The sequence below is a fragment of the Neophocaena asiaeorientalis genome, unplaced genomic scaffold (genome assembly GCF_003031525.2).
Source record: "Neophocaena asiaeorientalis asiaeorientalis breed wild unplaced genomic scaffold, Neophocaena_asiaeorientalis_V1.1 scaffold108, whole genome shotgun sequence".
In the NCBI taxonomy this organism is placed as follows: Eukaryota; Metazoa; Chordata; class Mammalia; order Artiodactyla; family Phocoenidae; genus Neophocaena; species Neophocaena asiaeorientalis.
In genome coordinates this window covers 4,451,658-4,478,514 of record NW_020173770.1, presented here as the reverse complement: position 1 = coordinate 4,478,514, position 26,857 = coordinate 4,451,658, and the positions used below count along the sequence as shown (strand labels likewise).

Here is a 26,857-nt window from a genome sequence, read left to right as displayed (position 1 = left end):
TAGATACCTTCAAAGTTGAATTCCTCTGTGTGAAGCATTGTAAAATGATACATTTCTCTTTTGAGTGTCATTACGGTTGTACAAAGGTTTTCACTGGTTCTGTATTTCTACAGTTACTGACAAGCACGTAACACTGACTTTATCCTACATATAGTTGGTGTTTCAAATAAATGGCTTGGATAGAGAAAAAAAAAAAGTCAGTGTATGATATGAAACCCAACAAATTTTAGCTGAAGTTTCTGGAAGTACTGGGCAGGCAGAGGTTAGCAGGAGTCCAAAACCTTGGTAACTACACTTTACATTTATAGGAGTAAGTGGCTTCAACTCCGGCTAACCCATGACTCACTGATATGGCAGCCCCTCCCCCCACCCCACCCCGGGAGTAAGTGAGCCGGTGACAAGGCTTATTATTTACTACTGAAAATTCACATCGATTCAGCATATTTCCTACACGTCTACTGTGTTCAAGGGCCTGGGTTGAGGTGTACCTGGAGATGAATAACTCAGTCTTGTGCCTTCTGAAACGGGGCAGGACAGGTGTCCGGGTAACTCTGGGCTCAGGTGGCAGGTGAGTAAGGAGACCCCTGGGAGGACTGCAGAAAGGCTCAGGAGCGGGGGGGGGGGGTGTCTCAGAGGACACCTGGGCAAAAGGGTGAAATCTGGGGAGCACAGAGAAGGCACAGAGGACGCTTCCCAGCACGTTTTCTCAGTTATTAGCTTTAGGTCTCCCTAAAGTAACGAAGGCTTTTATAATGATCAGTTTTCTTGTATTAACATCTCACTTCTTTGGGAGAACATCTTGGTGAATGGACTCTTGTGAGTGCTGGTTTAAGGATCGGACACCCACACGGGTCACAAGGGTGCAGATCCTCTTTCAAATCCATTCAGATACTGAATTCATTCTGTTGAAGATGACTTTGAAAGTTTGGGCTCAACCTCAGAGCGACCAGCTATCACCTGATGGTTCCTCAATCATGGTCTAAATTAATATTTTTGGCTCCTATTTATATCCTTACAAAGCACTTACGAATGAGTAGTTATTCTCACGAATAAGAGCCTGTGTTAATTGTTCATCACTCTTTGTGTGGTCTGGGAGAGGGAAGGCTCCTTGAAATAGCTCTCCCCCGCTCCCTCTGAGGCTACTTAAGCCAAGTCTGATTGCTCTACAGTCTTAGAAGAGATGTACAAGATTGGCTAGTCTTGTTTTACAAAATACGGTGTGTTGTATGTTCTACAGACACAGGTAAGGTGTGGATGAGGAGAAATGTCATGTTTGTCAGAAACGCTGACTGAAAATCTCCACCTCTACAAAAAATGCATGGAGGATTTTTCATTTAAGATGCCGCGAACGTCCGGAATGCAATGCAACCACTGCTATGGTTCTGAACAAGGGCTGGTTCCAAGAAAGACAATATTAGACAAGAATGGCTGGAGTATGACACTGTTACGAGCAAAAGCAAAGAGAAATGCAAGATTTTCTTGTTATAGTCTGAGGCTCTGCACGAAGCCAGAAGGTACCCCCCCCCCATCGCCCTTCACCTTTATCTCTGTGGCAAAAGTGGGGAAAATGAACGAAAGATCATCAAGGGAGTTAGTGATCTGAAACGTGCTCATCATGCCAGTCCTCCTGCAGTTTCTGCCTCCCTCCCCTCTCTCCAGCCACCTGCTTGTGCACCCATTTTAAGACTGCAGGTGGAGAACATGGGCTTGAGCCCTGGCTCTCCTGCTTTGGGGGGTCTTGCTATTTGGCTTCACTTTGCCTCGTCTCCTCCTCTGTCCGATGGGGCTGTTGGCGCTGTCTGCCTCATAGGCCTCCTTGAGCGCGTTAGAAATGCCTGCCAGGTGCTTAGCCCGGGAGCATCAGCCACATAACTGGCGCTCGATACGTGCTTTGCTGTTTCATAACAATTCAAAACACAACTGAGAAGCTCCTTATACCAAAACACTTAGTAAAATAACTCAAACACACGTAGGCATGTATAGACCACTTGGTTATAAGAATAGAAATTAATCCTGCCATTGCTGAAATTTCTGCAGTGCAGACCAGTGGTGCCAGAAACAGGGCTGGTAAACATTCTCACAGGCCCATCTGCCGTCTCAGGAAAGGACTTTAATTCAGCAAAAATCTAAGAGACAGATTTGGTCGTCGTTTTTTGCTTCCTATTGTTGTAGTAAAGAAGCTAATCTGACTGGAAAAACAATCTTAACCAGTCAGTTCAGTAGCATGACTCACTGATAAGATTCCACGGAGAAAAAGCACGTCCTGAAGTTTTCCAGGAAACTAAGGGCTTAAAAAAATAAAACAGTCCAGATCAAGTATGACCACACATCAGCATGTCTAGTTCAAATGCCATTTTAAGGGGCAAACCTTAACAAAAATACAGATAAGTGCTAAGTGATGCTTTCATGTGATTTTTACGTGTTAGAAGAATGGCCCATCTATGGGTTGAAGGTGCCACTTACACTCCCATTAGAATCATGGCACATTTCAGACTGACAGCAGAAAACTGTTTTGATCTCCAACTTCTTAGCACAGCCTTCTCTAGACGTAATTCTGTGAGCAGGGAAGTCTATTTCGTAGATGTGACACTGAACGTGTTTTTATTTAAACTTTAAATGAATGAATGAAGCCTATTAATTATAATAAACTACGTAAAGGATTTCAGTTTGCCACACCCTAGGAATTTAACGAAACTCCCAGAGTTTGTCCCCGATCCTTTCCTTTTCTCTTAGGCACCCTGGTGTTGGTGGGTAAGAATGTCACCTGAATGTCTTCACATTTTCTAGTCTTTTGAGTCACACTTATTATTAAATTCATGTTTAGTAACCTGAGACCCTCTCTTGTGTGATGGTATCAGGGTCCCTGGGTGGTGTCTGTGTCGGGCGGCTGTGCCTGCCACCTCCCACCCTGTGCTCCTCCAGGCTGCTGTCTGGGTCCTCTCCCCGCAGCTCAGGCCTGACTCTGCAGGAGGCCGTCCTCCCCCTGCACACATGCCCCTGGTGAGACTGCAGCCTCTCCTTCATCTGCCGACCAACTCAAGACCGGCACGAGGCCACGCTGGTTAGCCCCCTGCGCTGAGGTTTGGGGATGTACGGGCAGAAAAGGGAAATGTAAAACTCGGTGTTCAATGTTATTTCTCCTAGAGTCGCTGGCTCTCCCAGTGCTTCTTGGGCCCCCTTTCCTTCCGGAAGTCAAGTCGGTTGACTTTACAAACGATGTCTGGGGTGAGAGAAAGTGATCCTTTCGCTCTATAAAGCACAGCTCTTGAGCTCACGTGCCCCCATCTCTCCCGCTACCTGGGCATCAGAGCTCAAGCCTGCTGCCCGAAGATGCCCCTCCAAAATTCTGCTCAAGACACGTGTTCGGTGTGCATGTGTATTTCCTCCCCTTATTATACATTACTCTTTAAAAAACGATCATACAGTAAAATTGACTTTTCTGGGGTACAAAACTGGATGATTTTGAACACTTTTTTAATCAGAGAAAAAACACCTAAAATACCTTAAGATTAACCATCATCAGAAAGCCTCTCAAAACCCTCTGGAAACCTTCTGTAGCCACTCCTGGAACTTGCCCTGTTTTCCTTTCCTCCTCTTTCCCTTCCAGAGCCTGAGATAAACGCTCTATCCAGCAGCTGTCAGTGCAGAAGACCTCCCCTGGTGCTTCTGTCATGGCTTATAAGATGGAAATGGATGCTGGTTTGTCTGATCTCCTCATTTAAGTGCCCATTCCTGGTGGATTGCTAACCTAATATACAAGGTAAGGCAAGGGCCAATGCAATGCCAAGCAGAGCAAAGATAGTCTATCATGCTCCCTGCCTATGCACACAATTGTAGGTGCCCACACACCCCTGTGACCTCTTATTTTTTTCATCATTTTTCTAGCCATTTCTCAAGCCCACACTTTGCCTTTCATGCTCAGGCTGTGGTTCAGGAGAACTTGGCAGCAGTCAGCTAAAAGCTAGATGAACACACTGAATTATTTTCCTCTAAAAGAGCTGACAGGATGAAAAGGAAATGAAAGTTCGTTTCCTCCATCAAGGCTGAGGAGTTAGTTTGAAAAGCTTGAGTTCCAAGGCTCATTTCCCCAAGAAGGAAATGGTAGCCCAGAAAGGCCCATTTGTGGACAAGAGAAGGAGTTGATTCAACTGTCCTTGATTTTTAAAAATCACACAGAACATTTGATGGAAAGATCAAACATTTTCTATAAAGAGCTAACTTACCCTTCAGATGTGAGGCTGACCACTACTGTGGTGTTTATGATAGCATTTTCCTTCCAGAAAGTGTAGATGGTAAGTCTGGATGAACAAAGCAGGGCTGGCCACGTAGCCGTGTGTCTGTCATGTCATGTGGGACAGGGTACTAGTAATGCTAAAGTACAAAGTGTCAGTGGATTCAATCCGCGTTGCCAAACCAGAGCCACCTCCGAATAGGCACCGCACTTGCATGGAATTAATGCCAGTTCCCTCTGTGTGATGGGAGGGAAAGTGCGAGCTTCATCTGTATCGTATGTCTCGGAAAAGCTCCAGACAGACAGACACCAGCCTGGAGTGAGAAGTGTGGATTTTTCAGTTACTAATGTTTAAAGGGTAACGTTTCCTCAGTTTCATAAAACAGAATGAAGACCTTTTTCGGGGCCTGCTTTAAAGGAACTCTTGGAGGCGTCGCTTCTGTAGGCATTCACTGCTGGTAGGAAAAATGACACCAGCAAGTAGAAATATCCTTCCTATTAGAGACAGTCCTAGTTTCACATGGTACACAGGCAAGCGGCTTAAACAGAGACAGGAAAAGCCTCAGTACCAGGGAATCCTTGGGGAAGTGGCTTATGGGCTCTGTGACTATCTGAAATTTGCATACAAAATATTGAGTAGTGGTGCATCTTCTGACGGTTCATAGCCTTCATCAGATTCTCGAATAAGTCCAGAAAAGTTTAGAAGGTGCCCACCCCTTCCACCCATGTAAATCCAAGACAGGTTCAAAAACCAATGTTGACAGAATGGTCACCAGACAACAACATAAACAGAAGTTATAGGTGGATCTTAACTGACTGAAATGGGAGAGGACTTCGTAAGCACAAAAGGAATGGGCGAATTCACCAAAGATTAATAAATTAAATATTAAAAACTGGAATTTCTTTTATACCAAAAAATAGCATAAATAAATAAAACTGAAAGACAAATTAGGGAGATGTTTACAGTAAATTACTGGAAAAGGGTAAATATTCTTAACCCATTAAGCAAATGAACTGTAACAAGAGGGAGGAGACATGGGGACGTACGTGTATGTACAGCTGATTCACTTTGTTATACAGCAGAAACGAACACACCATTGTAAAGCAATGATACTCCAATAAAGGTGTTAAAAAAAACCTAACAAATCAGAAAGAAAAACTCTCACAGAGAAAAAAATAGGCAAAGGATGGGAACAGACAACTTACAGAACAAATACAGTTAATAGCAGCTGTATGCTGGAGCTAGCTGTAACCGGCTCATGTCAGCTGATTCTCTACTTCTTGTTCAGTGACATCACATTAATAACTTGAAATTGATCATGGGGGAGTTTTTACAGCAGAGAAGTTACCTACAAATCAAGGCTTTTTTTTGGACAGCCAATTTACCAGCACACCATTTGTTAATAGATATACAAAAAGCAGCTTAAGTGTCCTGGCAATCAAAGAAATGCAAAAAGAAATGAGATCTGGACAAGATGGAATAAGCACATTTCACCCTATTCGTCCTGAAAATTATAACAAAAAATCCTGGAGAAAATTCATAAAGCAGCTGACACTCTAAAAGTTGCAGGAAAGTAAATGGACTGGCTAGGGACCTCAGAACTCAAGGAATGACCCAGTAGTGAGCCCTTGTTTTTGTTTTCCCCTCCTTTATATCTTGGCCTGGGCTCTGGAGAGGCCCCCATCTGGAAATGCCAGTAGCAATACACACACACACACACACACAAGCCGGAGGAAAGCCTGCTATCTTTAGCTAAAAGAACAGGAGAAGGGTGACCCAGTAAGAGCAACATTTGACCATACCTGACCTTACTCTACCTCTGGGTGGGCACTAGGAAAAAGCTGGGGCTGGCAGAGCCCTGCTTTCCATCCCTCCTTGCAATAACAGACCTCATCTCTTCCCTGGAAGAGAGACTGTGGATGGAATTTTTCAGTGGATTTCTCATCACCATAAAGACCAGAAGGAAGCAGAACAACAGTTTTCAAATGTTGCAAGACTAAAACAGTTAACCCAGAATTCTATATCCATTGAAAATATTCTTCAGGAATAAAGGTGAAACAGACATTTTCAGATGAAGAAAAACTAAGAGAATTTGTCACCAGCAGACCTGCTTTCGAATGGCTAACTCGAATAGCCGAAGGAAGTTTTTTCAGACAGAAAGGAAATGATAACAGAAAGAAACCTGGAACATCAGAAGTGAAGAAAGAATGGGAAGGGTGACTATATGAGTAGATACTGTAAACCATTCTTCTTAAGTTTAAAAAAATCATGCTTGATGTTTGAAAGCAAAAATGACAACATCTGAAGTGGTTCTCACTACATAAAGGTAACACTTAAGACATCCATACCTTAAAGGCAGAGGGATAAAGGGACCTAAAAGGAGGTAAAGTTTTTACATTCCACTTGAAGTGATGAAATATTGATACTAGTAGACTGTGATAAATTATGTACCTATATTGTAATCTTTAGAGAAGCAGTTTTCAATCAGGGGTGACTTTTGTCTCTCAGGGAACATCTGGCAATATTTAGAGACATGATTACACATGCTACTGCCATCTATAGTTGGTAGAAACCAAGTCGCTGCTAAATATTCTATGATACATGGGTCAGTCCCATACAACAGTCATCCAGCCCCAACTGCCAACATTGTTGAGGTTGAGAAATCCTGCCCTAGGGCAGCCATACAAAAAAGTGCAGACAGACGATATAAACATTCCTAATGAATCAATATGGAATAGTGAAAAATGTTCAACAAACCCACAGGAAGTCAGGAAAGAGGAGTATGATAAAAACATTAAAATGGTAGACTTCAATTCTAACATATCAATACTTACATTAAAAGTAAATGGTCTATACACATCAGTTAAAAGACAGTGACTGACAGAACAGATGAAGAAATACACGACTCAACTATATGTTGTCTCTGAGAAACTCATTTCAAGTAAAGTGACATAGGTCGATTAAAAGTAAAAAGATGGAAAAACACATACCTTGCAAACCCTAATCAAAAGAAAACTGAGGTGAATGTATTTATGTGAGATAAAGTAGATTTTAGGACAAAGTCATCAGAGCTAAAGGACATTACATAATGATAAAAGGGTCAATTCACCATGAAGGCACAATGATCCTAATTGTTTTGTACCACGAACAACAGAGCTTCAAAACACATGAAGTAAAAACTGATGGCCGAGGAGAGACGCATTTATAGTTGGAAACTTCAACATCCCTTTCAGTAATTTATAGAACTACTACACAGAAAAATATTTTGTTTTATGTATCAAATGCGCAAAGCTTTGAAATGTTAATACTTAGTACTAGTATGCTCTGTACTAGTATGGGAATATAAGTGCGTATCCATCCTGAAAAAATGTTTAATTTATACATTAAGACGCTTAAAATGGTTATACCATTTTTCAACCCAGTATTTATTTTCACTCTTAGGAATCTCTCCAAGGGAATAATTAAAGTGGTCCAAAATTTATCTATCTAGACCTTCATAAGAGAGCTATTTATAATAGCAAAAATTGGAGACATCCAAACATGCCCAGTAATTGGCAAGCACTTAAAAAAGTATTCTATATACACATACAGTGCTGTCGATAAAATAACATTTTAAACAATTTTTAATGCCATGGTAAATGGGAATGACTTTAAGGCAAAGAAGTAGTATATATATAAATCAATATACATATAGAATAATCTAAGTTATGTTAAATAGACATTTAAGTAAACAAAAATTGATAGAAGAAAATATAACATTGATAGCAATGAAAAATGACCAGTGATTATATCTTTGTGCTTTTCATTTGGTTGCTTTTACTTTTTTCCCCACCTCCAGTTTCCTGTTGTTCATGTCATAACAAACTGTTACTTCCAAAAACAGCATAAAAATGAGGTCATATACACAAAGTGTCTTATACACTCTTGCATCTGGTATGGAGAAACTAAATCGGTGGTAACATTTTTGTAAATAATTTTTGAAGGTGAAAAAGGTAAGAAAGTATGCCCATTATCATTCCTAAAGTGATCATCTCTGTTTCATTGCCCAGGCCTAATTATTCACAGTGCCACCTGTCATTCTCAAAAGTGTCATGGTCTAGATGACAAGTTGAATGGGCACCCTCACTATTCTGAATAGAAAAGATAAAAATATTCCTAATAATAACTAAAACACATTGCACCATAACTAGACACCAAGCACTGTCCTAAAAGCTTTACCTGGATGATCCTCTTTATCCATCTCAGGAGCTGAATTATCTCCACTTCATACAGGTGCTGAGAACTTAAGCAACTCGCCCAAGTTCAGACTGTAGCGAGTAGCAGAGTCTGGGTCTGAATGACCCGCCATCAAATTAACAGCTGAGGGCGTACCTGGGCCTGTCTGAGTGCAGGGTTGGCCGGCAGGGGTCTGGCAGGGACGCAGGGCACACGAGGAGCCGGGTGCAGGGGCGGGAGTCCTCGCTGAGAAGAACTGGGCAGAGGGGCGGCGTTAAGGGCTTTGAGGGGTCTGCTGATGTCCACATGCTGACACTGCGGCAATCTCCTGGGATTGTCCTGCGGGGTCAGAGCAAAGAGCCATGATGTGGTCGTTACTGTGTAATCCCTGGAGGGACAAGCAGTGCTAACTCATCTGCTCTAGTTGCAGGGGGAGGGCAGGTGGAGGAGGGGAAGAAATCAAGGGCTTACAGCAGAGGGAATCTATAATTATTGATGTCAGCTTCCGGATTCTAACAAACCACCCTCCCCTACCCCCAAACCTGGAATAGTGGGGTTGCTTTCTATCTAATTGTTTAAAAACGGGTTTAATTCGTTAACAAGTAGGTGCAAGGCAACCTTAGGAAGCACCAACACACATGAAGACACAGACCAGATCTTAAGGAAATTCCAAAGGACTTGTGAAAATGAGACGTAGTTCAGTGTGCACAAGGCTCGATGAGAACTGAGGAAAACTCCTGGGGAAGGAGCATCGGGGCGGAGGTGAGGGTCTGGGTCTGGAGGACCGTCTCCTGCCTGGTGGCCTTGTTTTTAGCGACAGATGAGAACGGACGCAGTGTGGGTCTCGTGCCCCCTGCCCCTCCCTGCCTCCCTTTTTTCTTCCTTTCTATAAATAGCTTTATTGAGGTTTCATTGACTATTAATTGCATATATTTAAAATGTACAATTTGGTAAATTTTGACATAGATTCACACCCATGAAACCATCACAGTAAGTAAAGCGATGGACATATCCATCAGCCCGTCATCCTTCCCTCCCACCGCCCCCCCCCTTTCTCCTTCTCCCAGCAACTATTGATCCGATTTCTGTCACTATAAATTGGTTTGCATTTTCTAGAATTTTATATAAATGAAATCATCATTTTTGGTCTGGCTTCTTTCACTCATCATAATTACTTTGAGATTTATCCAAGATGTAGTGTGTATCAATAGCTCATTTTTTCTAATTCTGAGTAGCATTCCACGGTGTAAATATACCGAAGTGTGTTTACCCTTTTACCTGTTCATTGATATTTGGGTAATTTCTGGTTTTTGACTCTTCAAGATAAAACTGCATCTTTGGCTCTTGCAAATGAAGCTGTTTGTCCTGTCTCCCACGGTTAGGGGTGAAAGGTGATAATACTTATTAGGAACAGCTGTCTCCCCTTTGGAACCCAACCCATAGGTACATCAAAAACACTTGGTGGGGGAGCCTAAATATCAGAGTGAACACTCGTCATGATTCACCGAGGTAGCAGGAAAGTGAAGAGACAGTAGGGAACCATGAGGTACTTTGGTTTGAGGGTCCAGCTCTTTGAAGCCATAGGTTGGACAGAGCTTCTACAGCCCAGGGCTGGAGCAAAATGGGCCTGACCAAGGGGTCAGTGTAACTCTCAGAAATACCCTGGGAGTAGCAGCGGGCCGCAGAAGCTCTCCCAAACCCAGTCAGTGGCATTCTCAAATCTCAGAAGGGGTCCCGCTGCAGGAGCCTGCCTGGTCAGCATACCCGGTGGGCCTCCTAGGACCGTGGCCACCTGGGTGACTGGAGGGATGATGACTATGTAGCATGTCCCACAGGGCACATGGTCTCCATGGGACCTGGCACCGTGAGCCTCTTCCAGTGCCAGCCGTCACCTCGGGAAGCCCCTGTGGTCCCGAGGGTGCTGACCCGGTGTCTCACAGCAAGAGGCTGCAGGGTCTACTGCTCAAGCTCTTATTGAAAAACCTGCTTTTTTTGCGGTATGCGGGCCTCTCACTGTTGTATCCTCTCCCGTTGCGGAGCACAGGCTCCGGACGCGCAGGCTCAGCGGCCATGGCTCACGGGCCCAGCCGCTCCGCGGCATGTGGGATCTTCCCGGACCGGGGCACGAACCCGTGTCCCCTGCATCGGCAGGCGGACTCTCAACCACTGCGCCCCCAGGGAAGCCTCGCTCCTTATGTTTGTTCAAAACTCACCTTAGGTGTGTTGGAAGGTGGTGGCTTCCTCATCGGCCCTTTGCTGAGGTGGGTAAGGTGAGCCTGACTAGGCTGGGAGCCACTGGACGGCCGGGAAGGGCGCACACACCTGCAATGCAATCCCAGACACGCTTGGTGAGGGCGCTGTCCCCCCTGCCTGACTTGACTTTTTCTGTTTTGTTCACAGGGACACGCAAAATGCAATTCACTTCTTTTAACTTAGTGTGGTAAACATGCAAGAGAAAAGTTATCTAACACTCTTACAAGATTAAAACATAAATACTGAGTTTCGTCCCCCCAAGCCATTGTTCTGTTAAATTAGTTCTTATAATCTAAGGCACACAGCTTGGGACGCCTGGGAGACATTTCGCGTGAAGCTGGCATTTTAGTGTTGATGTCCTGGAATATATTTGGATCGAAAGCTACCCCGTCTGATAAAAATGTTTTAATATTCCACCTTGTAAAAAGTACCAACGTAAGGGTGGGAAAAATACACCAGCGGAATTCATCAACACCCTGCTTATTTATGTAATAAACTGCAAATAGTTTGAAGGGAAAGTGAAGGGGGCAGCTGGTCTGGCAGAAATGTTAAAACACCAAAACCAACAGAAAATCTGACCTCTTCTTTGCTACGGAAACACAGTGCGAAGCAGCCCATCGCACATTCTTTCAAATGCCGTTTCTTGAAAAGATGAGCCTAACCCAGGGTACCTTAGCTTTTCAATGGTGGTTTTCTTATCTGTAAACAGCAGTCGTATCAATGTCTTCCTTTTCAGATAAACCACAAATCCGGCAGCAAGAAGACACAGGATGGTCACCAGGATTCCTATCGTTAAACCTTGGTTACCTGAAACAAAGCGCATTTGACTCAGAGGAGGAGGCATATAACTAAAAGATGGGGAGTATCAAACTGTGACATTTACGGCAAAATGAACTTTGAAGGAAGGACCAGAAATGGAGTGAGTAAATCCCTGGATGGTGCACTGATAAATTAGTGTCACTTCACAGGTCGTGTCTGAGGTGCAATCTGCCCCGTCAGTATTCATTTCTGACAAGTCTGGAACTTGCTAAATGGGAATACAGGCTGGCCAGTGGGACCATCTCTCTGGTCACACGGGCCCCCCAGGCATGACAACAGCAGGGGAATGGTGGCGAAAGTAACAGGTAGCTGTCACTGGAATCCCATCAGAATTAAAGTGGTCCCCAACCTGAAATCTTCCCAGCCCCCATTACAAACATACTCCTGCAGGCTCTTTCCTTCTCTCATTCTTTGGTGTTGGCGTCTGTTTTATTTTTGTTTTTTGTATTTTTTTTTTTTTTTTAGACCAAGACCTTACTTCTGGATATCATCAAATTAGAAGGTGAAAAAGCAAACTCAGTTTAAATGCCCTTGGGTTCTGTTTCGTTATGTTAGGGACTTAAAAACTCAGCCTGTGGGTGGGGGGCAAACCCCTTTCTCTGGGAGGATGCTGTTTAGTTTATCTAAGGAAACATCCCCCCTTTCTGTGATATGATCCCATTTTGTTTAGTGCAGAGACACGAAGACTCCTCAAGGGTGTGGAAAGGAAGGGAAAATCAAACCATCCCGCTGGTTTCTAACTGCAGCTGCGGGCAAGGGCCGTCTGGGGAGGGCTCTAAATGCCCGGATTTGGAGGAGCTGTATTTGCAGTTTCACCAGGGCGGTGAATTCCTTGAGAGCACAGGTCTCAATTCATTTGTCTCTGTTCTCCTGCCAGCAGCCATCAGTCTGTGTGCCCCCTGGTAGGTGCCCTGCAGTCCTTTCGGGCTGCTGGTGACAGCTGTGGAGGTGGCTTCTGTTACCAGGGCTCTCCCACCCCACCTCCAACCACGACATCCAGCTGGCTGGGAACCAGAGTAGCAGCAGCTCCCACCCGGGGGGAGAAAGCCTTCACACCCTCTCTGTTTCTGGACTTCATCCCCAGCTGACGAGTCCTAAGAGGGATGTGTCTGAGTCTAAGGCAGACAATCAACACGGGACCGTCTTGATTCACTTGTGTTACTGGAAAAGCCTTGCTCTGGTCTCCTGGCCCAGATGTCCCTCTTTCGAGACCGTGGGCTGGCGGCCGCAGGTGCTTCTGGTGAGGATTCTGTTGTCTCTTAACACAGCTCGTTAAAAAGTGAGCAACATGCTTCAGCCATACTTTCTAGTTCCATACTTCCAAATCCCTACGTCTTAAAATGACGAGTTATCAGTCAAACACTGACTGGGCCGCACACTGAGCTCGCTCCCCCTGCCCCCCAGGCTGCCTGTCTCCACGAGCCGCTCAAGCCAGAACCCCAGGCAGTGCCATCCCCGCCTCCAGTGCAGGCGCCGCGTCCCATCGAGCCTGCCCCGTGGCCCACCTCCCTGAGTCTCACTGTCACCCCGCCCATCACTGCTTCTCGTCCGCGCTGTGCCCACCGAGCGTCTCCCAGGACCCGGAGGAGCGGCTGGTGCCCGGCAGATGCTGGAGAAATACTTGCGTCATGAACTTCTGGGCCGCAGGCAGGCGGACTGGGGGCCCTGAGGCCCAGGGCGCGGCTATGCCCCTTGCAGCCATCAGCCGGCTTCTCGTGGCCTCTCTTTTGTAGGCGTTTCGGGGGGAGGAGTGTAAACTTACTTTCTTTTATGATACGACGGCAATGGTGGATGAGTCCGGCTCTTCAGTTGTTTGCATTTTTAAAATATTCTTACTTGGTACAATGAAGAATTGGCAACTCTGTGGGTTCGCCCCAAGTTTAGGAAACCCCGAAACCTGAGTCCCCCTGGTGTCCACACCAAAAAGGGACCCAGAGCACGTGGCCGGTCTCCCGCCATCCTGTGCAATTCCTCGAGTGCCACCTGGCTCACTTGAATGCAGAGGATGGAACAGGTGGCAGGGTCCCCGATGCATTAAAAAGTAAAATGCTATTTTTTTAACAATAACCTCTTGATGGCCAATTAGAAAATTGACTACGTTGCAGCAAGAGGCCAGCCATCAAGGCGGGGATGCTGGGCCAGGCCTGGCTTATTACCCCCGGGATGGATGTGTGCTAAGAGGAAAGACCTTGGGGCCCTTTTTCCACTTGCTGCGGGGCCGGTCTCGGGAGCAGTGTTGAGACACGTCCGTCCCTAAGCAGAAGGGTGCCCAGGAGCTCACCTCCATTCCTCACAACACTGTTTCTCCAGATGTGCCTGCCCAGAGGGTCTCTCCCTCCTGGCCCTGTGCCCCCTGCCTGGTCCTGTAGAGCAGTGTTGTGTCTGTTGTCATGGAAACAGTAGCCAAGCCACAGATTCAACCCTTCCAGTCACAGCGGGACTCAGGACGTATGACGTCCTCTGTAGTGGCGTTAGCCACAGTCTGAGCGTCCAGGGGCTCAGGTGGGCACCGAGGTGGCAGCACAAGTGTGCGCGGGACATTCCCGCCTGCCCACACCCCACTCCCCCACCTCGCGGTGGGCTCTCTGCACTTTCACTTTAAAGTGGGCATCACTCAGGCCTGCCCCTCAACTGGCTGACAAGAGCTCCGAGAAGACGGTCCTGCGCTAGCAGACCACTTCTCAACGTCTTTGAGGAGGAAAGAACTGACAGTCCCAGCACAGCCACCCTTAGGGGCTTCTTCACGGGTAGACTGTGCCTCCGTCTTAGCTGTGTGACTCTGTGAAAGTTACTTAACTTCCCTGAACCTCGGGTCCCTTGTAAGGAAAGAAGGATTCGATGAGCTAATGCATATAAAACGTGAAGCACGGCAGGTAACAGCAGCTCAGCAAAGAGAAGCTGTTGCTATCTCTGCTGCTGCTGCTGGGACCCGTCCCTTTATGAAGAGGAGGGTGTCTTTCTAGCAAGAGCTTTAAAAGGCATTTGACTTCACACCTCTTAGCCCTCGTACACCGAGGCTGGCCTTGACAAATTCCTTTGATCCGACAATGAAGTTCATACCCACTTGGCAGTCTGCGGTAGAACGACCCTAGCTAAGAAAAGGTCACAGGCTAAGACCCGGCAAACTCAGCCTCTGAGTAAAGCAGAGCGACGAGTCTCGGCAAAGATGAGGCAACGACTAGAGAGGGTCTGGAAACAGAGAGGCCTCGGGCTGTGTGAGGTCTGCGTGGGGTCCTCAGTGGGTTTCCGGCTGTGCACCTGCCCGACGGCTGGTGAGCCCTCAGTCTCGCTTGGAAGGATCCCCCAAGGGCCTGGCTTCCCACTGCCCCCAGGAGCTCAGCCCACTCCCTGGGACGCGCCGTCACCACTAACCTGCTTGCCGGATGGGGCCGCTGTCCTTGCTTCCTCCAAAGCCAAACTTGTCACAGAAGGGAGGGGCCCAGTGGGCCTCGCAGTGACAGTTCTTCCTATTGTTACACACCTTTCGGGCAGCAGAGGAGAAAGACACCAAGAGGGAAGCAGGGTTAGGACGCACGTCCCCCTGGGGCAGCGCTAAGTCTCTGAGCCCTAATTGAGCCCAAGAGCAAAGCAAAGGCCCTGTGGTCAGAGCCCCCATCCCACCGATACAGTCAGACTCCGTACATCCGGCTGTGAGGATAAACCCTCAACCCCGCACCACACAGGTGAGCCCAGAGCCCAAGGCTGTGGATTTACATAATGTGCCGTTGTTACATCAGCAGCTACTGAGAGAAGGATCGAGGCAGTTAGGGCTCACCCACTCCTTTCAACCCCTTTTTCTTCTCCATCTCCATGTCCCTCTTTTTAAATCCAGGAAACCCTCCTGATCTGGCCGAGATGAGAAGCCCTCTCCGTGGTAAGGAGGGGCCCCTGCTTCAGGGACATGGAATCCATGCCCTTGGGCATCACGGGCCCGACAACCCCGGGCACCTTCAGATGGGAGGCTCGGGGAGGCTGTCACACATGGAATTTGCGGAACTACGACCGGAACCAGTGGAGTACGAGTGTGAAAACAAGAGAGAATTATTTCTGTGACAATGAGGCTGAACGCTTTGGGAACGCCGGATAAATGCAAGTCACTAAAAAGAACTTTTGACAATGGGCGGAACAACTGACAAATGATCAGGAAAAGCCGCAAAAGACAGGAAGGTTGCTCTCGTTGAGTGTCTCCCTTCCGCTTAGAGAAACAAACGGTACGTCACAGATGGCGCACTTTGGATAATTTGTGTCCTGAAGTCAGGGCCGAGCTACGGATGCGGCATGAAGCCAAACACACACTTTTATATTTTAAGACACGATAAATGTTCCGGGCATTTCTCTCACTTGTGATGTTCCCCTGCTTTCACAGACTCTTGTTTTCTGAATCAACCACCTGCCCCAGATGCTTCCAACAAGAAGGCCAACAGTCAGGAAAGCCTACGATAAGTGAGAAAGCGTGTTTCTACGAAGCTGACGCTGAGCAGAAGTAACTACCGTGCGGCATAGCCCACGTTGCCTTGAGTCTGCGTGTCCTGCCTGCTTCCTCAGAGATGCTGCTGCTGAGGTACGACTCCCTGGGGCTCAGGCACTGTCCTGCCCGCCCTGGTCTCTCCTGCCGCCAATCACAGTCATGTGCCCTCCTGGCAGCTTGTGGCAGAGAGATTACAGCCCTAACACCCCACTTGGAGGCGCTGCTGGTGAGCCCGGCCTCGCGAGGGAAGGACCGGGGTCCTTACTTGTTCCCAAGTCATGGCCTCTCCAGTGTGTGGATGTTGGAGAGGGAGGAGTCCAGGGTCCCTGACACAGCCTTGCTACTAACTGGTCATGTAACCTTGGACGTGTCACTATCCCCACTGGGGCCTGGACTGCTTCATCAGGCAAATAGTAAGGCTGCGCTAGGTCATTTCCTCCAGTCGTTAGAAAGAAATCTATGATCCAGTGGAGACATCCAAAGATTCCATTTTATACTGACAGTCAGCTACACTCACCATCAACAAACCCGTCTGAGGTGACACTGCAATCCTTTATGGTTACAGCCCAAGAGTAATTTTATGGAAACCTCCGTGATTCTACGTTACAATCATTGGTGAGTGTCTATTTTAAAAATAGAATTTGGAGCACAATATCCGTAGAAAAGGTTTCAGAAAAACCAATGAACCACTGGCAGAGCTAGTCAAATTAATATGATTCCACTGGAAATAATTAAGCCCATCAGAAAAAATAAACTAGGTTTTAAACAATTCGAATCCTCTCCCCCCACCCCCCAAAAAATTCTCTGAACTAAAATAACAGCCTTCTTCAGTTGACACCCATTGTATGTGATTTCAAGAACATGTGGTCGGTACGTTCTGTCTTCTTTGTTTTAATTCCTTTTGGAAGTATTTCAGTTCAGACACATATTCTGAATCTTGGCTGTAGGAGGGACAGCTCTGTTTGAAACGCTAATGAAAAACTCTTCATGACGGAAGGTTAATGTTAAAATTACTTTGAAGATGACAAAGTCCCTTTTAAAAAAGAATCCAGAATGTTAATTTAAAAGATAATTATCACTCAATCTGATTTTCTTTGTTAAATAAAAATCCCATTTCTTATGCTACGTAAAGGTCGAATAAAATGAATGTCTTCAGAAGAAAATACTGAGGAGACACTGACTGCTATATTTTTACAAAGTTATAGATGGCAAAAATCCTTTACAAAGGAATGATTTAGTGCTGAACTTGCTGTGGGCCGGCTATACAAAGGCAGTTCACCTACTCACCCCTCTGCCGTGGCATTGCACCGCACATTCGTGAACACCGAAGACACTTACGTTCTGACACCGACGATTGAGGCAAATCTGGAGAGGAGGGAAACACAGCAAATATCTCAGTCTGTCTATGACCACACGCACGTGCATCTAGCTGTGTGTTTAAGAACAGAGGAATGGAAAAAGAAGACGTGGTACATACATACAATGGGATGCTACTCAGCCATATAAAAGAACAAAATAATGCCATTTGCAGAAACACGATGAACCTAGAGACTGTCGTATTGAATGAAGTAAGTCAGACAGAGAGAGATAAATATCATGATATTGTTTATATGTGGAATCTAAAAAAAAGGTACAAATGAACTCACCCACAAAATAGAAATAGAGTCACAGATGTAGAAAACAAATGTATGGTTACCAGGGGTTAAGGAGGAGAGAGATAAATTGGGAGATTGGGACTGACATATACACACTACTATATATAAAACAGATAACTAACAAGAACCTACTGTACAGCACAGGGAACTCTACTCAGTACTCTGTAATGACCTATATGGGAAAAGAATCTAAACGAGAGTGGATATATGCATAACTGATTCACTTTGCCGTACACCTGAAACTAACAAAACATTGTAAATCAACTATACTCCAATAAAAATTTAAAAGAAAAAAGAAAAAAAAAAGAAGAGAAAGCAAAGGAAAGCTTGGGGAAGACCATCTTTCATTTAATATGAATAATGCACTTTGCCTTGGACCCGGATATGGATCCTGATGCCTGCCTCCAAACTCAGCCCATTTCAAGACTCACATCAATGTGGACACTATGGAAGTCGTCTATCTTCATGGCATTTTATATGGTTTTGGTCAATCCTGCAATTAGGGTAACTGACTTTCTCATGATTTTTGTTTAGAGCTTGCAATGCAATCTACATATTGCAGCATTTCCCCCCTCCATTAAAAGATGTAGGAGAGAACAAAAGAGACTAGTCCTTTACCTGGCCCTATGCAGACTCAAAGACTCCAAGAATCCTTGAATCTGGTAAGGGAGATATTAAAATATGGGAAATTTTCCAAAATACCGACTGATAAGTACTATCGTCGATGACATAAAGCATCAACAGAAATGCTCAGCAGAGTAAAACAGACGCTTCCCTTGTATTTCTCAACAATTCGCTAAATGGTACTGGGCTGGTCGAAAGAGTTTAGTCTTATTTCAAAGGTGCATAATACAGTCCAGACTCAAGGGATCAGGTTCTTTATCTCCCATAAGATGTTACAAATTAGTGGAGTCAAAGGGAGAAAAGTCTAATTTTTAGATTACAGAAGCGTTTTTAATCAAATAGGACCTTCCTATGAGACATTCACCATCTGACCCCAGCAGTTTATCTGAGGCAAGATTAACGCCCTTTGAAAAAACGTGCTGGTCCAAGCAGCTCTCAGGGCTGGTGGGAATCTTGGCCAAGGGGACCGTCACATGCCAGCTAAGAAAGGAAATCGTCTGGGGTTGCAATGAACACAGCAGGACCCCAGGCAGAATCACAGCATATGGGTGCTGCCCTCCCCCAACCCACGGGCTAGGCTAAGGACGGCTTTCAAAGAACTAGTGTTCTGCAGGCAGGAGATCAAAGCACATTGAATCCTGCACATGAAGGGGAAAGCTCACTGATAAATTGAGTCCTTGGAATTTCAGTGTTCAGAGGCACCTGGCCTTAGCTATTCAGACCACAGTTTAAATGGTGTCAGTCTAATGTCAAGGCTTGAATATAAGCGAATGGGTGTGGTTAAGGAGACACCCAGAATGTATAACATGTTTCACTTATCATCCTGTTTCCTTAAGGATAAAAGCATTTGTGGTGTATGGGGGAAGGGGGAGGGGGTGGAGTGGAGGGAACTCCTGTCCTGGTGGGGACTTGTTCTCACCTGGACAGAATGGGAAGTCAGATGTAGTCTCAGAGACCCCCATACGGGGACTCTGCTACAGGAGATGACTCAGCACCTTTCCTTTCTGCTCTGTGACCTCCACGTCAGTAATGATTTCATAATCATTTTGAAAAGGAGGAGCCTAATAAAAGCATCTTCTTTCCTAAAGTGTTTTATTAACTTGCTACCATTCAGTCCGATGAGAAAGTTTGGTGGGAAAAAACAATGTGGCAGAATATAAAAATCTCAAAAAATTTTTTTTTTCGTTTTGGACTTTACTTCTAACTGCCCGCCTCCCAACCCCCAGTATCTCAGTCTACCTTTCCCCCTGATCTCCAAAAGAACACCCTTTGGCTTTAAGCTTATCCCGTCTCTTCCCCTCTCCTGTCCCTGTATGGGGTTCTCTGAAACTACATCTGACTTCCCATTCTGTCCAGGTGAGAACAAGTCCCCACCGTGCCAAAAACCCAAACCACATTTCCAAAAACAATATAATATGTTGCTGTGTTCCCTTCCAGCGTAATTTCCTGGCTGGAAACTCTCATAACATCCAGAGTGTAGACATGACTTATTAACACTAAAGAGCTGAGAAAACAAGCTTGATTTTCCCAAATCTGCATCTCAATGGTCAGACCAGGATCTAGGATTTATTGACTTTTTCTTCTAGGTGCAAAGAATGGAATTTCAGAGGCAACATTCTGAGAAGCGGATTTAGGAAAACAAACCAACCCTGTAACTCAGTTCTCCAACAGGACGTTTCTCAGTGGGCCCCCTTCCAGACTTACATTTGTGATGCAAGGGAGCATATGGGTCTTACTTTTCCATCTGCACACTTTGTGCCGGCAAGCACAAGCCCTGGGTCCGGCATGTCATCGCCCAAGTACACGTGGGTCCCACGGCACAGAATCCGACCTCCTTCCTGCAGGGGGATATTCGTTTCTATGGAAACGGCATTTGTACCGATGACTGGTCGGCTGGCACCTCCTTGACACTGGATTTTTCCACATTTAGCATCTCTGGAAAGGCAAGAACAGACAGTGCTCAAAGAGGGAACGTCTGGAAGCAGCCCTAAGTGATCTGGGAAGTTCAAAGCCACGGCGCGGTCAGGAGGCGGACCCCACCTCATCTCGCACTTGGCGAAGGAGCTCTTGGAGTCTTTGCCGCAGTTGCCGTAAGGGTCGCCTGCAGAGTTGACTCTCTCGAAGCAGATCCCGGGGGCAGGTTTAGCACCTGAAACAGAAGCAAAGCGGCACTTTCACCACCTGCAAGCGTTCTGAACATTTTTCTTGGAACAGCACGAGGCTTTCAGGTTAAGGGAAGATATGTTCAGCGTCCCGAGAAATCACACCTGGCATCTTTGCTGATGCCTGATACAAGCACCCCTCAGCTCACAGCAAAGCATGCATTTCATCACTCCCTCTTCTGGAGGGCTGCTAACCGGGCCCATGGCACGTGCGGCCTCTCCAGAGATGAGGCCTGGCTCTGGGGCCGCACCCGACCCAACCCCAAAGCGGGTGGCTGGCCGGCTGCGGGGGAAGGGGAGGCTTGCTCTCTTGAACAACTCCCACACGACTCCGGTGAGAAAATGCAAGTTAAAGCAGGTTCCAAGGAATAATGATGACTAATGTGAGGGAGCAAAGAGAGAGAGAGAGAAACGAGCAACGCGGAGGTCTTACCCCACATTTCCAGCCCCACGAAGCTCCCTACTGGAGCAAGCACTGGCTTCAACGAGTGCCTGCGTTTGCAAGGCAGAGACTGCTCTCAGAGGCCGCGGAGGCATAAAATCTGATGGTCTTTTTACACAGCAGGACAGTGCCCGGTACAGAGGGGCGTGGAGCCAGAGAGCTCAGGAAATGGCCATTTTTAGCACATCTTGCGGTCAAGGAACGAGAGAACATGTACCTGGGGTTTGCGTTGCCAAAGTTCTGAGGGCTCTCGAATCCTATCATAGTGGTACCTGTTGAAGACTATGTGAGAAATTCAGGAAAATGTTCTCCATTCTTCAGATAAGCTGTGCCCTGTGTGGTGCCCTGGGACTGCCTTCCTGCCCACACCGGTGTCCTGTCTGGGCTCTTCCTCTCACATCAGCCAGGATGCCAACTTCCCCAAGCCCAGCTCTGCCCCCTGCCCTTCTCTGCACCCTGCTCTGGGGAGGCTCCGCGTGCCTTCCAAGGCGACAATGTCATGAGGGGCAATGCTCGCCTCCTCCCATGGACCAGATGGTGTTCTTATTACTACAAAGTCCATCTTTCTGCAACCTGATTCCTCATCAGACACGTTCAGCATCTCATTAAACAAACAAAGAAGCAGACAAATCAAACCAAACAAGATCCCTGCAGCAGTCGAGGCCAGCAACAGGTTCAGCCATTGACCTCTGTGCTAAGTTGCCCCCCTCTTGGACCTCTTATTTTCCCATTCTCTGTTTTTTGAAAAACCATTTAAGACCCACACTCCTCCCATAGGGCATTTCCCTGAACTGGACACAAGTCTCTGTCCTAACGAGATTAAAAAATGGGCAAAAGAACAGTTAAGACATTTCTCCAAAGAGGACATTCAAGTGGGCGACATCACTACACATTAGGGAAATACAAATCAAAACAGCAATGAGCTATCACCTCATGCCAATTATGGTGGCTGTTATCAAAAAAAAAAAAAAGATAAGTGTTAGGATGTGGAGAAAAGGAAACCCTCATACATTGTGGGTGAGAATATATACAGCCACTGCAAAAGACAGTATGGAGGTTCCTCAAAAAATTAACAGTAGAACTATCACATGATGACCAGTTCACCTTCTGGGTAAATATCGAAAGGAATTGAAATCAGGATCTCAAAGAGACACCTGAACTCTCATGTTCATTGCAACATTATTCACAAGAGCCAAGACACAGAGGAGGCCTAAGTGTCCACTGACAGATGAATGAATAAAGAAAATGCTAGTATGTATGTACAAGGGAATATTATTCAGCCTTTAAAAAGAAGGAAATCCTACCATGTGTGACAGCATGGATGAACCTGGAGGACACGATGCTGAGTGAAATAAGTCAGATACAGAAAGACAAACACTGCATGATCGTGGAATCTAAAAAAGTTGAAGCCACAGAAACAGAGAGTAGAATGGTCATTGCCAGGGACTGGGGGGAATGGGGAGGTATGAGTCAAAGTGTGCAAAGTTTCAGTTATGCAAAATGAATATTCTAGCGATCTACCGTACTTCTAGTTGCTGACACTGTATATCTAAAAATTTGCTAAGAGGGTGAATCTTATGTTTAGTGTTCTCGTCACATACACACAGAAATAATAGTAAATAATAAAGAGGGTGGGAGGGATATGTAGGAGGTGGTGGATACGATTACAGCATGGATTGTGAGGATGGTTTCACAGGTGTACACTTACCGCCAAGCTCATCAAGGTGTACACACTAAATACGTACAACTTTTTGTATGTCAATCGTAACTCCATAAAATGGTTAAAAGAAGTCTTTGTTTTCCACAGCACACTCCCTTCATGCACAGCTTATTTATTTATTTTTTGCGGTACGCGGGTCTCTCACTGCCGTGGCCTCTCCCGCTGTGGAGCACAGGCTCTGGACGCGCAGTCCCACCGGCCACGGCCCACGGGCCCAGCCGCTCCGCGGCATGCGGGATGCTTCCGGACCGGGGCACGAACCTGCGCCCCCCGCCTTGGCAGGCGGACTCTCAACCACTGCGCCACCAGGGAAGCCCTTATTTTGATGCTGACCCTTTTATTCTGTTGTGATGCTGTCAAGGGGAATCTTATTTTTAGGCATAAGTACCCACTCACCCAACAGTGAGTCTTTTGATTTTACTTTTTTCTATTTGCTCAGTGGCTGTATATTCATGATCTCCACAACCTAATCACCCATCCTGTTGCTTGCCAAAGTGAGCTTTTCAAAGCTCTTTTACCAGAAAAAAAAAAAGTGGAGGCAGGAAGGCACACCCTAGGAATAATAATTAAACAAGTGATAAATGTTCTTGTCTTTTCTCAAACCCAATTTTGTCAGTTGACCTCAATGAGCCTCTAAACCAGCATTGACAGAGGTTCACGAGGTCCAACGTGCTTTCTCAGCTGGACTGAGATTCAAAAGACACGACGGAGAGATTAAGAGGTTAGTGCTACTCAGCCATAAAAAAGAATGAAATAATGTCATTTGCAGCAACATGGATGGGCCTAGAGATTGTCGTACTAAGTGAAGCAAGTCAGACAGAGAAAGACAAATACCATATGATATCACTTATATGTGGAATCTAAAATACGACACCAATGAATCTATCTACGAAACAGGAACAGACTCACAGACATAGAGAACAGACTTGTGGTTGCCAGTAGGGAGGGGGTGTGGGGGAGGGATGGATTGAGAGTTTGGAGTTAGCACCTACAAACTATTATATAGAGAATGAATAAACAACAAGGTCCTACTGTAGAGCACAGGGAACTATATTCAATATCCTGTAATAAACCATAATGGAAAAGAACATGAAAAGAATATCTATATATGTATAACTGATTCATTTTGCTGTACAGTAGAAATTAACACAACACTGTAAATCAACCCTACTTCAATAAAATACATTTTTCAAAAAGAGGTCAGTAGTTAAACCATTCTTTCCGATGCCGAATCTTTTGGGAAAACTGTTTTATGTTTGCGCGTGTATGGGATCTAAGAAAAACAAAAGCAAACGTTTATCAAGTCTCAATTCCTTTTGAAAGGCCTCCTCCTGTTTGATTTCTACTATCGGTGGCCATGCTGCAGCACTGGAAGAGCCGGGGCTTTGGGACTCACAATAATGGGCTGATCTGGTGTCAACCCTACACACTAGGAGACCCTGGTCAAGTTATGGGAACTTTTGAGACTCTGTTCCCTCATTTCTGTGATGGGGACAAGGACAGCACCTGACCTGAGGTTCAGTGAGTCCCCCAGGCTCTCAGTAAACCTGAGTTACACTGAAGATGGCCACTGATCACGGGGAAGGGGACAGCTTGGCCCCTGAACATTAAGGATGTGAGGGGAGGGGAGCTCCTTGGAGCTGACCTTGTTTGCAACACTTGCCGTGTTTTAACACTGTAATAGTTCAGGATGGTGTCGGTAAGGGCTTCACACCTGTTTCCTTCACAGAGGGGCGTCCCCAGTGCCTAGCACATCACGGGAAGCCAATGAAGGCTGCTGAGTGACTGGGTGAGGAACTCCTGGACCCACCTTGGGAAACGAGAGGGAAGAAAGAAAATCTCCTCGTTGGAAACCCTGGGAGGTTCTGCACATACTTTGTATATTAAATAAAAAGTACAGTCATCGCTCAAGGATCTCAGCTTCCCTGCCTCCGTCTCCTCCTTACTTGTTTCAGTGAGTGAGGCTCCCACTTCCCTGAGTCCTGTGCTCATTCTGGGTCCCCCTCCCGCCCCAGCCAGGCTGGGCTGGTCCTCCAGAACCTCGTCACACCGCGCAGATGCTGAGCACCATTTTGAAAGAGGCAGTGGGAGACCTCAAGGAAAGACACTTGAGTTTGACTCCTTTTTATTCCGCTGAACTCTGGGAACAAAGAGCATCTTCCCTGTAATTCCTTTCCTTGCCCTTAAACCAAGAGACACGATTTAGATGAATGGGAACGTTTTGGCTCACTAACATGCCATTTGTTGGGCATCCCCACTATTAGTTACTGTGCTGGGCACGGCATGCAGTAGCAGTCAGTCCATAAAGAGACAAAGCTGAGTGGGGTCTGACCAGTAAAATTTACTCCAACTGGTATTAATTTGCCCAGTGGCTTGAACAATGCAGGGTTCTGAGGGTTAACTTTCTGTCTCTTGCAAGAAAGCAGTAACTGTCTATTTCCAAGAGTTTTGTTCATTTCAGCTCTTATCCAAAACTCAAGGGAGTAGGAGATGCCACATCACATTCTACCATTGATGTATCGGCAGGACACGCACAGCAATGACACTGCTGGCTACAATGTGGCAAAGGAAACTCACATCTCGGTGAGTAGCAGCTCATGATTTCATCGGCTGCATACTCTTAGGGATAGGCTAGATAGTTATCTCTGAAATCAAAGACCAGAATGCATACCTGATCCCTTGTCACATAATTCCTTCATTCTTTTATCTGGAGGATTAAGGGAAAGTACACTATGATGGGCAATTCATGGTTAACCTTGATGCACAAGCTCTTTTGCCTCTCCATCCTCAAGTACTTAGGGATTGAAAATTTTCATCAACTTCGATCAACTTTCATCAATACTCTGAAACTGCTGTTGTTCCGATGGCACGGGGGAGGTGAGTGACAGAAGTGAGAGAAGGATGCGGCAGAACCCCACTTACAACGGCCATTCTCATCCAGTTGACTAACATTTTCTTACCCGGAAGTCTCCACGTTGGGATGAGAAATCTTGCATGAGAAATATGGTGTTTAAAGACCAAGGGGTTTAATAAATTAAACTGAAAATAAATGAAGAAGTATATAAGCAGTTGAAACTTGATCCAGAACACAATATGCCCTATTGCTGCCTCACCTCCAATTTCAAGCAGTAGGACACTGTCACGCAGGGTTTCGGGCCACCTCCTGGGGCCAGCAAGCTCCCAGCTAGAGGTTGGGCACTGCTCAGCCCCACCTGGTACCACCAGCGGCCCATTGGCCATGCCCTTCCTAGCAGGTAACCTCTCTTTATAGGAGAGCCTGTGTGTGTGTGTGTGTGTGTGTGTGTGTTTCCTCTGGTGGTTTGGAGCAACCGTAGAGATTTGTGAAAAGGAGGTGCAGAGTAGAAGGCTTGTGATTATTCAATTGTTTGTTTTGTCTAATACCTCTCCCATATCCCTTTTCCTAGGAACAAAACCTTTTTTCTTATGGGAAGCCTAGTTTATATGGTTCAGGTAGGGTTAACGTTCTCAACAAATGCCAAAGGGATGGGCATGAAATTCAAGTCTGGCCCATCAAGTGTGCCACGCCACCGGTCATAAGACTGGGTCATGATGGATACATGACCAAAGCCGGGTGCATTGGCATCTTCCTTGGAACCCAACTGCTCGAGCTGGTTGGATGAGGGGCCTGGGCTGCTGTGTTATTAGCCATCACTGGCTGAGTCCTTCAGGGTCTCCCTCCATCACCACCTTCCCTCGAGCCTGGGGACCCTGCTGCTCTCATTTATCCTGGTGGGATGCCCCCTCTGTGCATCTATCACACTTGCTTTTGCCTTTTGTGATGTCTCGAAGCCCCTGCCTCACTGTAAAAACCCCTGTGGACTGAGATGGTGCCTCAGGCCTGCACAGAGCAGGTGTGTTCCAAGAATGGACGAGTGAAAACCACAGGGAAAGCAATTTAGGGAAAGCACATCCTGTCTCCGCCGCCCTCCCCAGAGGAAGCCAGTTGTGGTTTCCGTAGAACAAAGCATCTTGGGTAAATGAACACTGTCTCCTGGTCTGCCTTTTCTGTGACTCTGGGTGTTCACTTATTCATTTACATCACATGAAGTATTACCGTGCTGTCTTAAGAGGAAAGAAGGTATAAAGTCACAAAAAGACAGACATTTTACTTCCTGGACAGGAAAACTGTCATTCCCTCAAAGTTTAGACAAAGTAAGAAATCCTATAAGCAAGGAAACCAGAAAGGGGGTTCCATGCTGACCTCGGGAGCAGGGACAGCTCTTGCAATAAAAGAAAACATCATTAT

The 26,857-nt window shown here is 46.1% G+C and overlaps 1 protein-coding gene across 1 annotated transcript in view; it reads right to left on the bottom strand.

The window, feature by feature from the left end:
- Positions 1–26,857, bottom strand: part of ADAM12 (ADAM metallopeptidase domain 12) — a 317,443-nt gene that overhangs the window by 22,242 nt on the left and 268,344 nt on the right. The window contains exons 14-20 of the mRNA XM_024751588.1: positions 20,307–20,415; positions 20,003–20,201; positions 17,275–17,352; positions 14,892–15,000; positions 11,372–11,507; positions 10,661–10,769; positions 8,604–8,786 (exon numbers count right to left, since the gene is read on the bottom strand). Of these exons, the coding sequence (XP_024607356.1) occupies positions 8,604–8,786; positions 10,661–10,769; positions 11,372–11,507; positions 14,892–15,000; positions 17,275–17,352; positions 20,003–20,201; positions 20,307–20,415 (923 nt within the window). The remainder of the gene's footprint in view (positions 1–8,603; positions 8,787–10,660; positions 10,770–11,371; positions 11,508–14,891; positions 15,001–17,274; positions 17,353–20,002; positions 20,202–20,306; positions 20,416–26,857) is intronic.